The 15,216-nt window shown below is 40.5% G+C and overlaps 1 protein-coding gene across 1 annotated transcript in view; it reads right to left on the bottom strand.

Annotated features, from left to right (window-relative positions):
• Positions 1-14,523, bottom strand: part of NFX1 (nuclear transcription factor, X-box binding 1) — a 62,313-nt gene extending 47,790 nt beyond the window's left edge. The window contains exons 1-3 of the mRNA XM_065628746.1: positions 14,429-14,523; positions 4,940-5,983; positions 2,340-2,501 (exon numbers count right to left, since the gene is read on the bottom strand). Of these exons, the coding sequence (XP_065484818.1) occupies positions 2,340-2,501; positions 4,940-5,983; positions 14,429-14,453 (1,231 nt within the window). The 5' untranslated portion in view covers positions 14,454-14,523. The remainder of the gene's footprint in view (positions 1-2,339; positions 2,502-4,939; positions 5,984-14,428) is intronic.
• Between the last annotated feature and the right edge of the window lie 693 nt (positions 14,524-15,216).

Genomic DNA, 15,216 nt, shown 5'->3' with positions numbered 1-15,216 from the left:
GAAATACCCTGTAGAATCACCATGGGCAGTTTCACATTCCTATTTCTAAAAGGTCTTATGCAGTTCTCCAATGAGATAATCTGTATCAGAATAAATTATTGCTTTGACTTCTCAGCTAGTCACAATCAAAAGCTTTTGTCCCAGTAAAAAAGTGACATTTATGTAATATTGAAAGCACACACAATGGATTCAGCCTCGAACTGCGTGACTTGGCGGGGGGAAGGAAAAAGGAGAAAAAAAAAAAAAGAAAAAAAAAAGGCAAGTAGCTTCATATTCTGACCACTGAAACTCATAAGCCATCTTAGAGTCCAATATTGGATTGGTACAGTCCACTAGCTCATTTGGAAGCAGAAGATGGAAGATGGAACTATGTGAGAAGATACCTCACCAAGGATGTTATCTATGTCATCCAAGTATTCAGGACTTCTCAGATGCAATGTTGTGATCACAAAAAAACGTGAGAAATTACGTACACGTACGTACTTTCAGACTCCTACTATGTGCCATAGAAATAAAAGCTGCTGTAAGGCCTCAAATGGAGGGACATTCTCACCGAAATATTCAATTGCTTCATAAACATAAAAGAATGAACGCTTGAAACCGATCTTACAAACAAAATATTCTCACTAGGCTGGACATAACATGTAGCAGTGAAACGTTTTGGTGCTGAGATTATATAAGATTTTCTGGAATTCACTATAACATTACTTTAAATCTTCTCAATTTCGTGAAATCACGTCTAGAAAAAACACCAGGCTTTTTTCCTCTTACAGAAAAAAACAGGCTTTTTTCCTCTTACAGAAAAACAGTGAATTATTGAGTTAGGTAAATTACATAGTGTTCTACTTCTCTTCTGGTAGAAAAGAAACTGCCAGGGCTCTAGTGAATTCCTCGATATTATACAAAGCCTGAAAACTAGTCTCTAAGCTGAAAAACTACCATAAAAAAATACACTCAGCAGTTCTAATCAAGACAGGGTAGCAGAGCCTTCCAAGTCAAGCAATATGCATCAGTGTCCTTACTGGAGCTACGGAATCAGTTCTACTGAGGCCATGACCTTTAAATTCATATAACAATTAGCTCAAGTTCTCTCATACACAAGATACAGTAACATATTTCGTCCACAAATTCTTACGAGGAAAGCAAATGGCCAAAAAATATGGCTATTTGAAATGCTGTTAGGATTCAGGCATCTAAGGTCATTGTCTAGACAGATATGCAAAACCTCCATTACACAAGCAGATACTCTCTTGATCAAGCAGTAAGCTGTTTCAGGGAGATAAATCAGATCCAAAGAAGATGACAGAAAAACAGCTAGGAGATAAAGGTTCTCAGCAGTCCCTCTCAGTTTGGCTTGGGATCTCAGTCTCACTCAAAAAATCTGTTCCCTTCTCAAACATTCCAACGCCTTTATGTTTCAAATCTTGTGCTGATATTTGTAACTTGCTTTCTACTGTCAGCACGAAGCATGATCAGCCCTACCCAGAAGTCTGCCTATGCATCTTCAGAAATCCAATAACTTTGGAACCAATCCTTTCTGCAAGAGATTTACAGTCTATAAGAACTTCTCTCAAATATCTGGAAGTAGCTGACAGACTATATTTCGTCAATCTGCCCAGAGAGGAAGAAATATGAAGAATGGTAAATGCTAAATAAGCAAGGTACAGAAAAAAATAACCGTATTTCAAGATTTACATCACAGTCTTCAGTGTGTCTACATCACAGAACTGAACATAGCAAAAAGGCTGCACTTCAGCCTTACCTTACACCAAAGCATTCAAAGGGCAGAATGTAGTGGTATAGGAGTTTCAAAAAGTGGTATAACACAAAGAATCCGAAACTGTTTAAGCTAATGACAAAGGCAGAAGCTTTCTGTCTTCTCTGAATTTCATTTCACTGTGTGGCATCAGTGATGGATTTCAGGAATACTTCATCTGAGAACAGAACTAAGAAGTGGGTGAGTAAAATCAGACAACTAATGCTTGGAGTGCTTCTTCTATTCAACTGCTCAGTCAAGCACAGATGAGAGAAGATGAGACGTCTCACACAGCCAGAGCTTTGCATCTTGATGCACTGGGTTGAGTGATCTTATGCTTACATACCCAAACCTGAAAATGAGTTTTAGCTAGATTACTAGAAAGAATCAAAATAGTTGGAAGGATTATACAAAGCATCGAAAGAACCCTGAAAAAACCCACATTTTTTTATTTAAAACTTGCTTTGTTTACAGCTTACTAGTTACCTTAAATAATACATGTAAGTAGTTTTCCAAAATAAGAAACACATGAACTTTGTTATTATATGTATCTGAGAAAGTGTGTGCAATAGCGAATACCAACCTTCAGCTTGTGAAGCTGGTGATCGTGCCCACTTCTTAATGCAATTCAGGTGGAACACATGGTAACAATTCTGACAGCTCCACACTGGGGCTACTATTCGGACCACTTCACAGCATACCATGCATTCGTACTTCTCTGTGGTCAGCTGTTCAATCAATGACCCTGCAAATAAAATATATTACTTGTACATGAAATACCAGCTGAGAAACAAAATCCCAAGATTTCATTTAAATTATAACAGAACTTATTTTTCCTGTGTGCCTATAAGCAAGGTACTAGTTTACTCCAGGAAGATTCCAGTTTGATACTCGGTATGCATTTCTCCAGTTTCAGAGCAGGGAGAGGGAGTATGAGACTCCCACAAATGTGGCAACAGTAATTCCCATTGATGAAGAGCAATCATTCTGATCTTATAAATTAGTTAATAGTTTTAAGCTTGGCAAAAGTTTGAGATTTTACTAATCACTTTACATGGGAAATTTATCTTTGCTTAAAGCTTAAGCCAGAAAAATTAAAGCTTTTAACTACAGAAGTTTCAGCCAAAATCAGTTCCCATCCTCAAGTATTCCTGGAAGACCACACAACAAATATTAACAGTAAAGTACCCGGATTATGGAAATAAGCTCCTCATAAACTGACTCCTTTAGGAGTAGAATGACTGGGAAACAACAGTCAAACTACAGGGCTTTTTAAGCCATATGAAAGAATGTGAAAAACTACTTTGAAAATAAAGCAAGAGCTCCACATGAAAAACATAGATGTGCAACTATAACAAAGGCAACACATAACTCCAGTTCTGCCAGATTAATTCTCATCAAGGTAAGGCTACCAAATACACCTTAGAAATGCTATTCGATCTGTGCCCACAGAATTTTAAAATATCTTAATTACAAGTGTAAAGTACAAAAATGTACCATTTTTAGATGGTGTCAATACAAGGGAAGTTACAACTCATAATGAAGGACAAAAAATAAAATAATAAAAGAAAAACAAATATCAATTTAAAATGTGCTTGTATCACACAGGACTGGAAGCAAGCCCATGGATGCCTTGAAATTTGGAAGTGTTAACACTGCTTGCCCTCCTTAATAGGATAAAAGCACTTTCAAGCTTTTTTCCCAGCCCTCCTGCATCAAGCACCACAAGATGTAGAATTAAATTATTTCTGCTTTCGGTACCCCATGAATATTACTTGCTGCAAAGAAATCATCCCCACCTGAAACATACTACTTTTCTCCAAGAGACTAAAGCTATACTGTACTCAGAAAGGATAGCTGTCCCATAAATAGTTTTAACTCACAGTCTCAGTTGCACAGTCTCTTAACGCACAGACTCAGTCCCCAGAAAACAGTGGCAGATACTGTTTCCAAAAGAGCTTCCAACTAAAGCATGCAAAGAAAGATTGTCATTTTGGAGGGGGAAGTTCCTTAAGTTCCCTGTAGAAAACTACTACTTTTCTTCCTGCTTGTTGCATGTGATGTTTTTCATTTAATAATAACACTGGGAGAAAGACCGAGCTATCTGTAATTTTATGATTCAAGTAGAACCCAGGAGCATGAAACTTAATGTATTTAAGTAAGAAAGGATCGAGGAGGATCTTGATCCTTGAGCTTCTCCTATGGGAATGAAGTTTCTGACTGAAGCTATCTATGCTTCCCAATTATGAGAGAGAAGAGATGCTGAGAAAGAAGCAAAATCTTCAAAAAACTCAGTACCACAGTTAAAACAAAAGGAATTAGTCTACCCATCTCTATTATTCTGGGCAGCAGAGATGCTTTGTAAAAACCAACTAAATATCATTTTTAGTCTTTGTTCAGCTAGAAACGGATTTAAAAAAAAAAATCTCTCTCCTTATTGTCTCCGAAAGAAAAGAGGACTGCTTCTGCTGGTGCTACGAGTAACATGAGACTGTTTTCTCAGTGCACACTTAAGCTTATCTAAAATGAAAAAGCTACCTAGGTTGTCCAGAAACTGAAACCAGTACTGTGGCATTGAAGAGACTTGGCTGATTTTCATTTAATGCTTTAAGTCCCTTATGGTATAAGTTGGCACAAAATTCACTCAGACAATCAAAACCTGTGGGCCTGCTTTACACAGTCAACAGGACATTCCTATTCTCAACTTCCAAAAACAGCGAGAGACTCTCTCTATTTCTAATTACCTTTTGATACTACCATTGTAAAGAGAAAAAAGTCCGGTTAGGAGCAAAATACAATTCCCCTGTCTGGCATTTTCCGACTTCTACAGAAAACATGAGAAAACTTGTTTTGCAAAGATCCATTTTAGGATTGTCCCTCATAAGTCCCATTGTTCAGGATGCTGAGAATTTTACTCCCCACTCCAGCAACAAACATGTTTTTAACATGGTACCTGATCAGGCCATCATTTGCAATTTGGTAGTAAAACAAAACTCACTTCAAACAGAATCTATTCTTCTCTAGTAAGCTTACAGAACACCTCCCCACTCAGAAACCACTCATTTACATATAATTCTGTCCTCTGAAGCTGATACTGACCTAACGTGAAATAGCAAGTCTCTTCAGCTAGTCAAATGTGAAGGCAGTTACATTATTCAAGACAGGACAGTCTAGAAAGCTTACCTGTATGAGTTTCTTTGTTTTTTGGTACATCACTTTGCTTTTTCCAGTACTGGGTCCAGCTGAAATGAAGTGTGGGTGCCTGATCCCCCTTTAGCAGGAACTTTCTTCCATTACATCTGACAGAATCAGACAACTGATGCCTAATTTCACTGGTCAAGTTTTCATCATTTTTGTGAACAGAGAGTTCTTTCTTCCTCTGATTTTTATCTTTTGGAGTATACACAAGAGACGACTTCTTACCTACTTTTGTATTTTTACTCCGGTGAGAATCATGTCTTTTCTGACACTCTTTGTCTGCCGGCGGTTTATTCCACACAGGCTTCCTAGGATATCTTTTGTTTACATAATTGTAGCCTTTCTGCTCATCCCCACCACCAATAGGTGCATCACAGAATGCCTTTCCAACAGATGATTCTGAAGAGTCAGACTGAGTCAAATCCAAAGATGGAACATTTTCAAAGAGCTCTGCTTTTTGTTTAGAGCTCACTCTCTTTTCCCGGTCATGTACTTGCTTTCCCTTCTCCCTGAAACCTCTTCCAGATGCATGCATCAGATGTGTTTTCTTTGGCTTTGCTCCTTTGCTATCTGCATTAGGTGCCTCCCTGTCACTCTCTGAGGACAGAAAGTCATTGTATCCTTTGGGAGGTGCTCTTCTCCCAGGTACTATTGCAGTATCTGGAATTCCTGCACCTGCAGCAGCATCTGCAGCACTTTGCCTTATCTTACTTCTAGTACATGTGCTATCATTTCTTGATCTGTGCCATCTCTGGCTTTGCAAGTTGCGATTCTTCAAACTTTTACTGCTACCAAAATACTGGTGGAAGTCTTCAGAATTCCCATACTGACTTTCTGGATTACAGAGGCCATAATGCTTTGTGGACGAGCTTTCATAATCTGTAGCTCTTTCAGAAGACAGACCAGGAAACGGTAAATTACTTCTATCCTGATTAGAGTCTTTCCTATCTTTATTTACCCAGCTTATATCTGTGGGCTGTCTTTCTCCTGGAACGGAATCAGCGGCATCAGGATTGAAGTTCAATGCACCTAAAAAGTGAAAAAATAAAAGCACAGGTACAAGACTATGAAATAGTGAACGTTTCTTTTCAGCAAAATTAGCATACAAGCAAAGGGCCAGAAGTTCAATCAATCCCACACTTGGCAGAACAACTGCAAACAACTTTCCAGAAACTAGAGTTGAATCATACAGTGCTTCTCATTATCATCTTTAGAGAAAGACTGTGATGACCCAGAGTTAAGAAAATAAAAATATAAGGTGAAAAAAACCAAAAACAACTAAACATTTGAAGCAGCCCTGTACATATACAAGACATGCAAGCGTGATAATCAGTGTTTAACATGTGCTGGAGTTTTTCCTAGCATGTTTATATACATACACAAACCTGAAGAAAAAGGTATCCTTTAAATACGTCTACATCTGAGATTTTAATATTACACAGAACTTTGAAAATAAATCAATATCCATCAGCCAAAAAGTAGCAATAGTAAATACTTGCATGAACTCTGATTACACTGTTCTACATATAGACATATGAAATGGCAGAGAGACTACCCAGTGCAGCTTTGCAAAATTATTTTTCTGTTATGAGGCCATTGACATGAACCATTCTTCTATTCGAGAGGTCTCCTGTCATTTCTGTGTGTCTAGATAAAAGAACGAGGTGCACATTAGAAATCCTATGTTGTTGAATTTCATAGCATATCATGCCAGCAGGGCCTGCCTGCAAGAGGAAATATCAGGTGAATACCAGGGACAGTTCAATGGGTTTTGGCGTATTGGTTAAGTCTCACGCAGTAGTGTGAAAAAGAGAAAAGAATTCTAAATTCTCACAGAGGTAGTACCCACTTTACAGGTCAGGTAGGTTACCTAGGGCAGATGCAGTTTATTCCTGGTTCAGGAAAATTCAAAGAAACAATAAAGCAGTTGGGCTATGAGGATAAGACTCTCCAAAAGGCTAATGCTACCTGGTCTTTCAACTGCCTATTATATTATAACTTTTCAATTAAGATTGTGGAAATTAACATTTTGAAGGGAAGAAGTGTGCTGGGTCAGCCAAGATAGGTTAATTTCCATAGGTAGCTGGAGGGACAAGACAGCCAGGACAGCTGACTCGAAACTAGGTAAAGGGGTATTTGATACCACATAAGATCATGCTCAGTTATAAAAGGAGGGCTGGCCAGGGCAGCAATCATTCTCCCTTGCTGCTGGGGAACAGAGCAGCCCAGAAGACTCTTGGTTCTCTCTGGACCGCATGGTTCAGTGCTGCTGTGTTTCGGGCACGAGCTGCTGTCTGGGACATGGGGAGGAGGTTTCAGTGCAGGCTGCTGTCGGGAATCCACAATTGCTGCTCAGGAGGAGGCGAGCTGCAGCATCAGAAATGACGTGGTGAGAGATTGCACTGTGTATCCATCGCTTTGTATATTCTTTCATTGTTGTTGTTATTGTTTATTTGTTTTGTTTCCTTTTTTCACTGCTCCATTTAACTGTTCTTATCCTAACGCACAAGTTTTGCCTTTTGTTTCCTGATTCTCCTTCGCCATCCCACCAGGTGCACGAGAGGGGTGAGCAAGCAGCACGTGGTTTTAGTTGCCAGCTGTAGCGGGGAGAGGTTTGGGCTAAACTATGACAAGAACAAACCAGAACACTTCGAAGCATTAACATTTTTTTTTCAGTGAATTTCATTTACTTTCAATTGAAAGAGGGTCTTCGTAAACTTCTAGGAACAGTCATCACTACTATGAGGGATTTAGTGATCAAAGAAAGAATATAACATACAATTTTGTGGAAGGGAAGCTTTAAGCTTACTAAAAGTTAGGAATTTAAAATTATATTTAAGGATGTTCTTAACTGCAAAAACTAATTCATACTTGTTTTTAAAAAGACTCAGTTGAAATCACTTTGATTTTTTGCCTTCGCAGAGACAATATATACAATCATATATAGTTATATATAATTATATATATAAATGACAAATACAACATGTTTGTTTGGTTTTTAAGCTGTAATATTAACCTGATTTTGAGACAACAGAATCAGAACACAAGACAGAGGCCTTTCAAAACAGCTGGGGATTGAATTAAGAATCAATCTTAATTCGAGGTGAGCGGAAGTATAGGGGGAGGTGCTGAGGTCTTCTCCCAGGTACCCAGTGCCAGGACATGTGGCAATGGCTCAAAGCTGCATCTGTCCATCAGGGGAGGTTCAGACTTGACAGGAGGAAACATTTCTTCACTGGGAGGATGGTCAAGCCCTATGCCCCAAGCCTGTCAGTGTCTAAAAGGCATTTGGACCACGCCCTTAAAAATACGCTTTTAAGTTTTGGTCATCCCTAAAGTGGTCAGGCAGTTAAGACTCAATGATCATTCTAAGTACCTTCCAGCTGAACTATTCTACCCTATCATTAATGTAGATCCTTGTAGATACAAAATATTAGGCTTATACATACAAAAGTATTTGGACTGCAAGCAGCTTCACTGGTAACATTGTATTTTTTCTCATCTTAACATATGTATCCTGTGCAAAGAAGTCAAAACATAAAGCTGTCCTTTTTACTTTCCACAACTACACTTACTTTCAGTTTTTCCAATGTTTTGCCAGTTTCTATTCTATCCTAATAAACAGGACTACAAACATAAACCACAGTAGTTTTACACTTTAAAGTAAACAGCAGTCATTCAAGTATAGATTAGTTAAACTAGAGTTTCACATTTTGATTTCAAGACACGATGCAATCCTATAATTACATACAAATCTTATTTGAAACAACCCATTTTATTAGTTGGCTTAAGATTTCTTTTGCATACCCTAAAATTTAAAGTCTGATGGATAGATATAACAAGGTAAACCAAATGGCTTCTTAGTGTTTAATAAAAATGTTTTTCCAAAAAAAATCACCCAGCTTCCCTCTAAAATGTATATTCTACTTCTAAGGACCATTGTTTCTTCAGTTATGAGATGTGGCATGTAAAATGTGTGCACGAATTATACAAATTGCCACAGAGGGCTTTCAAATGAATGCAGTAAGCATGAGTAAGTATATTTTGAACATCAGTAAAACATACTATCTTATACTGACATAAGATACATGCTGGAAATGGTTTTAAAAATGCTGGTTTTCCAAAATACAGTCAAATTGACTTTTGAGCACAGCCTCCAAGAAGCATAATCAGGCCTTGAAATGTAGCTGTGGAAGTCATATTTTTGAAAGCACTTTCCAAATAATCTATCAAGTTTGAAGAAACAGATGGGAAACCAGGATTCAGATATTTAAAAGGACCTCCAAAATATTAATAATTCATTAGAATTGTTTATATCACCCATGAATATGATTCCTATTCTTACTGACAGCTTTTACATTATAAAAAAATTCCAAACACATGGTAAATTCTACTAAAACTGATTTTTGTCTGCCAAGGCTAGAAACAGCAAAATACATATACAAGTGCAATAATCAGTGGCTAGCACTGACTCCTATTTCCTTTGACGTGTTTACGTGTACATACACAAAAAGAAAATGAGAAACTCCAGAGTTAGATTCCAGCCTGTATTTCCATAGAATAAACAAAGAAAATCACAGTACCTTTAGAAACAATCTCTACATTGCAGATTTTAATATGCCTAAGAGCTTGAATGCAAATTAAAACCAAGCATATGAAATTCATATGGTTTCATGCCTGTTCTGCCATAACATTACACATTATACCATCTCAGCACTAACTGTGGACAGAGCCAGAATGGCCTGGCAAACTTCATTAGTCTGTGTAAACTATCCTTCAGAAAAAATAATCTGGTGAGGACATCTTTAAAAATATGAAGCAAATTAGTACATACATATCTCATTTTAATAAGTACAAGCACTGCTTCAAAAACAGAGCCTATTTTGGGGACCAGTACAGCCAAACTTAATAACTTGGGTACTTTTCTAATGAAGACATCAATAATGACATTTGAAGGTGCCAATTAAAGACATCATGCCCAAGTGACATTTCTTAGCACAGTTTCAGCAAGCTAAATTCAATTAGAGTTTGAAGAGCCATTAAACAATGTACTTTAATTAGGCAGAGAGTGTAAGAAGTTGATAATTAAGAATAAATACAAGAAAGTATAAAACACATATTGAAGAAGTCCAGACAGAAAAAAAATATACTAGGTACAAGAGTCCACAGGGTCACCCCTCAGGTGTTGGAAGTAGTACTTCTTTATTCTTAAATGAATTCAGCTCTATCTCCTAGATTGGAAGAACTCCTATTTTCCTTCTAAAGCTTCAGATCAATACAAAACTGGAAATAAACAACACTGATTAGTACCAGTCTTTCAAGCACTTATCTTTTAATTGACCACTTCTTATTGAGATACCCATAAATTCAACCAAAACCAGCATCACCTTGAGTACTGTACTCAGTTTTGGGCTCCACAATACAAGAAGGATACAAAAATATTAGAATGTGTCCAAAGGAGGGCAATGAAAATGGTGAAAGGACTAGAGGACATGACCTACAAGGAGCAGCTGAGGATATTAGCTTTGTTCAGCTTGAAGAAGGAGACTGAGGGATGACCTCATTGCTGTCTACAGCTTCCTCATGAGGGGAAGTGGAGAGAGAGGTGCTGAGCTCTTCTCCCTGGCACCCAGTGCCAGGATGTGTGGCAATGGCTCAAAGCTGCGTCTGGCAGGGGAGGTTTGGCCTTGACATGAGGAAAGATTTCTTTACTGAGAGGGTGGTCGTGCACTGGAAAAAGCTTCTTAGGGATGTGCTAATGGCCACAAGCCTTCCAGTGTTCAAGAAGTGTTTGGATAACACTCTTAGATAGCTGGTTTAACTTTTAGGTTGCCCTGTGTGGAGTCAGAATTTGGACTCAGTGACTCCTGTGAGTCACTTCCAATTCAGGATATTCTATGATTATATATACTGTTTATCGACTGATACCCAGTAGAAGAGAAAAGTAATTTCAGGACAGATGTCTTCAGTTTTAAAGCAATTAAAATAACATATTATTCCACCTTAAAACAAATGACAGTATATAATGAGTACACAATCTATTTGTGTCAGCACTGTATATATATAGACAATAAATGTCTGGGTCAGCTGAACACAAAACACAAGTTACAGGGAAGACACTCCCTGCAGGTCTTATGGTACCTATATTACACTGTATACACTGTACCACAAAAAAAACCCCAAAAAACAAAAAAAACCAAAAAAACCCCAACAAAAACAAAACAAAACAAAACAGAGACTTTCCTCATAGCATTGGGAGTTTCAAACCTCTTTCTCACAGAACACCAAGCTTGATCTTTCCTGTCTTCTCTGATCATTTTATGTATTCAACTACAGCATCCTATCATTTCCAGAGACAATACATATTTACAAAAGGTTGGATTTCTTCCTAAACAGGAGTTACACTGTTTCAGGCTTTAAGACTCAAGCAGTGCAACCCATTTTCATGCAAAACAATCTGCCTGCTCAAAACTTACTGTTTCTTCCAACCGTAGTAGCTCATCTAAAAAAATATATGCTCCCTTCCCACAAATCTTGCCGGAAATTGTTAGAGAAAGATTAATATGCAAAATCATCATTACCATAGAATCACAGAATGTCTGAGGTTGAAAGGGACCTCTTGAGATCATCCAGTCCAAATACCCTGCTCAAACAGAGTCAGCTAGAGCAAGTTGCCTCGACTGTGTCCAGCCAGGTTTTCAACATCTCCAAGGACAGAGAGGCCATGACCTCTCTGAGCAACCTGTTCCGGTATATGACCATCCTCACAGTAAAAAGGCTTTTTCTCATGTTCAGATGGAATTTCATGTGTTTTAATTTGTACCTGTTGCTTCTTGTCCTTTCACCTAATACCACTGAGAAGAATCTGGCTCTGTATTCTTTACTTCCTACCACCAGGTATTTGTACACAGCACTAAGATCACTCTGAGACTTTTCCAGACTGAACAGTTCCAGCTCTCTCAGCCTCTCCTCATATGAGGGATACTCCAATATTTTAATCATCTTCATGGCACTTTCCTGGACTCTCTCTAGTATGTCCATGTCTTCCCTGTACAGGGGAGCCCAGAACTGGACACAGTGCTCCAGGAGTGGCCTCACCAGTGCTGAGCAGAGGGGAAGATGCACCTCCTTGACAAACAGGCAACACTCCTCCTAACGTAGTCTAGGATACTGTTGGCCTTCCTTACAGAGAGGGTCCATTGCTGACTCATGGTCAAGGACCCCAAGGTCCCTGTCTGTAGAGCTGCTTTCCCACTAGTTAGCCCCCTGTGTATATTGGTGCATGGTGCTACATTTTGTCTTTTTATGCTATTGTTCAAAATCAGTGCTTCCACATTTTGAACAGAACAGGAAGTTTTAGCTAGCCCACTTCAAGATGGGAAAGAAATACAACTTCACCATAAGTAGCTTGATCATCCCCAGAGAAGTATTTACTACAGAATGAATTTCACATCTGAAGAATAAATGTATTGTAAGATTTCACTTTCCTTTTCACCATTACAGTGTGCTACTCAATGCTTTATAGCAGCTCCTTGGTATCTCCAGTTTAATGATGCATTGTACCATGTATAATGACCCAGCTGTCATTGTGAATGCAAAAAATCCGAAAACTACATTCAACAGCAACTATGGGAACTTATGGAAAAAAAATCCATTCATGGCTATTAAATACTAATACCACCCGTCCTTTCTAAGTAGAGAGGGCTGGAAACTAGAAAGGTATATCTATGTGAATAATCATTCTACAGTTGCCTTGCTTCTTGTATTCTTTCCCTTTGTCTCTCATACTCGTTCACTATTGGCAAAATATCCTGGATCAGCTGCACATCTGCCGTGACCCAAAACTGTCATTCTTTGACCTCAACTGCCTCCTGTGGTCTACTCTGAGAGGAGAAATATCTTTCATATTTAAGCTCTCAAAAAATCTTACACTCGCTCGGCCCATGAAGTTGCAGGGCAAAAGCGAGTTCCTTTCCTAACACTGCACAAGCACAATTTGAAACTTACCTGTAAGATGATTCTTGATAACGTAGTACATATTACCAGAACAAGGAATGAACTCCAGAACCGGCATGTGTAAATATTTGTGTTAGCTTAAGTATTATAAAGCAAATGTAGAAAAGGCGTACCCTCCAGACTAATCTATTGCTTTTCACTAAAGATAATTTTAGCTCACTATACCTATTTAAGACCCTTTACTCCAATACATATATACTGTACTAAAGGTTTCAGGACCAGAGGTGACTGGCAGCCTGACAGCATGGAAGATAAACAGACAAGTAGACATTTGCCTGCACCAGCTTCTCTTTACTGAAACTATCAGTCTCTGCTCTCTGAACCATGTTCCAGGCAGCTGTGGACCCCTTTTCATCCTTAATCTGAATTAACATCAGGGTGCTGCAAAAGTGGAGATTCATATTTTCTTCTTCACCTCAGACATAAAAGTCCAGGATTCTTCCTGGTGGAAATCTAATGACTCTATAAACAATGAAATTAGTTACCTCATCAAGTGACCCCAAAGTGACATTAATTACCTAGGAAGTCTACCCAGACTGCAAGAAAATAAAGCGACATGATGAAAACACTAAATATCATGAATGACTCTGAGTAACAACGTTATTTCTAGTTACATGTTCAAGACACAATTACATAAGGGTTATTCTATTGTAAAGTGCCCATAATACATGATACACCATTAAATGTGAGGCTGGAATATGGATCTTGAAAGGCTAGTCCCCCTCCTCCTCAGCAGCCATAGCCAGTAAAATGGAAGTTAATCTGAATCTGCATCATAAAAGCCAGCAGGGAAAAACAAACAAATAAATAATAGTAAATAAATAAATAAATAAATAAAATCTTTTCTTGCTCTCTTGCCATTCAATTCCACTCCAGGTCGCGTGCCTAAGTTGCTCTCCACCCATGAGCCCCTGCCTAGATCACTCTGGGCAGGTGGCACCTGCTCTAGGCAGTCACCTCCTGCACACCCCAAACCTCTGCTCCTAGACTCTTGCGAGACCCCAGGAGACGCCGCAATTTTACAGCAGCCCGTGGAGCTGAGAGTGGTCAGGCTGCACCGACCTCTGCTGTGTTTCACGGGCACGGGTGGATAGAGAGCAGTAAGTTTTCCAGAAACCAACCGGCTCTTTGTATTTTTTTCTGGCGTTCCAGTTCGTTTGTCACATCTAGAAGTTCGTACGTTCCTCCTCAGGCAAAGCTTCCCTATTGCGCCCTGCGGCAAGGGCAAGCCCAGCCATTTTGAGCACCACAGGAGCCGCGAAGTTGAGGCGGGCGGGGCGGCGGCAACAGGTGGTGCCGCAGCCCGCGTCCCTCCACACGCCAGCGCTCGGCCGCGGCGGCCGCGGCCCTCTGCCCGACAACCACGCTGCGGAGCGGTGACTGCTCCTCCCCTCCACGCCCAGCTCACCCCACCGGCCCCGTCCCCACAGCCGTCTCAAGCACAGCAGCCGCACCTACCTGCGCCCGGCCGCGCCTCCGCCATGCCAACGCCAGCCCCACGCGCCGCGGTCCGGCTTCCTGGCCGGCGCGCACGCGCACAGCCCGTGCCCACTCCCCCGCGGCGGAGGGCGACTCTGGGCGCGCAGCCGCACTGGAGCTCCGAGCGCGAGCCGGGGAGCGGAGGCGGGCACGAGGGGCGGGAGCGGGGCCGGGCCGGGCGGGAGCGTGGGTGCGGGCCCGGTGCGCAGCGGGGGCCGCGGGGGGGCGGGGCTGCCTCTCGCGGCGCCGCAGTAAGCGAGAGGTCGGGGCCGTTGTCTGGCGCTGCGAAGAAGGCGGAAAGGAAACATCAGGGCGAGGCAGCGATGTCAGCGCTGGTAGTAAATTGGCCGTTTGCTCAGCAATAGGTTTGCCTGCTGCAGCCTGTCCCTGAAACGGGCTCACTGCACTGCCTGCGTTTCATAGAATCGAACCATAGCATCATTTTCAGAGCCTGACGAAGCGAGCCAAGACCAGGGAGAGGGGTCAGTTCGGGACAGCTCATGGTTCTGTCTCGGTGTGTAAAAGAGGTGCTTTCTCTAGGCACGGGGTAGAAAGTGGAGATGTGTCATCAGGCTATCTATTGTATTCTGCATGTACTGCTCAAGGGAGGTGGCAGAGCCACACACTTGTCATCCCAAATGAGCGCTGGAACTTAAGCTTCTGTCTCAAAGCCCACAAAAGGATTCCTGTAGTACAGCTGGTGCTGCAGACAAACCTTATCGTGCTACAGCTACAAACACTCCGTAGAACTGCACACTTTGTCATAC

Source organism: Caloenas nicobarica, chromosome 2, assembly GCF_036013445.1.
Source record: "Caloenas nicobarica isolate bCalNic1 chromosome 2, bCalNic1.hap1, whole genome shotgun sequence".
NCBI classification, from domain to species: Eukaryota; Metazoa; Chordata; class Aves; order Columbiformes; family Columbidae; genus Caloenas; species Caloenas nicobarica.
Note: the sequence above shows the minus strand (reverse complement) of the source record. Positions and strands in the feature narration are given on the sequence as shown.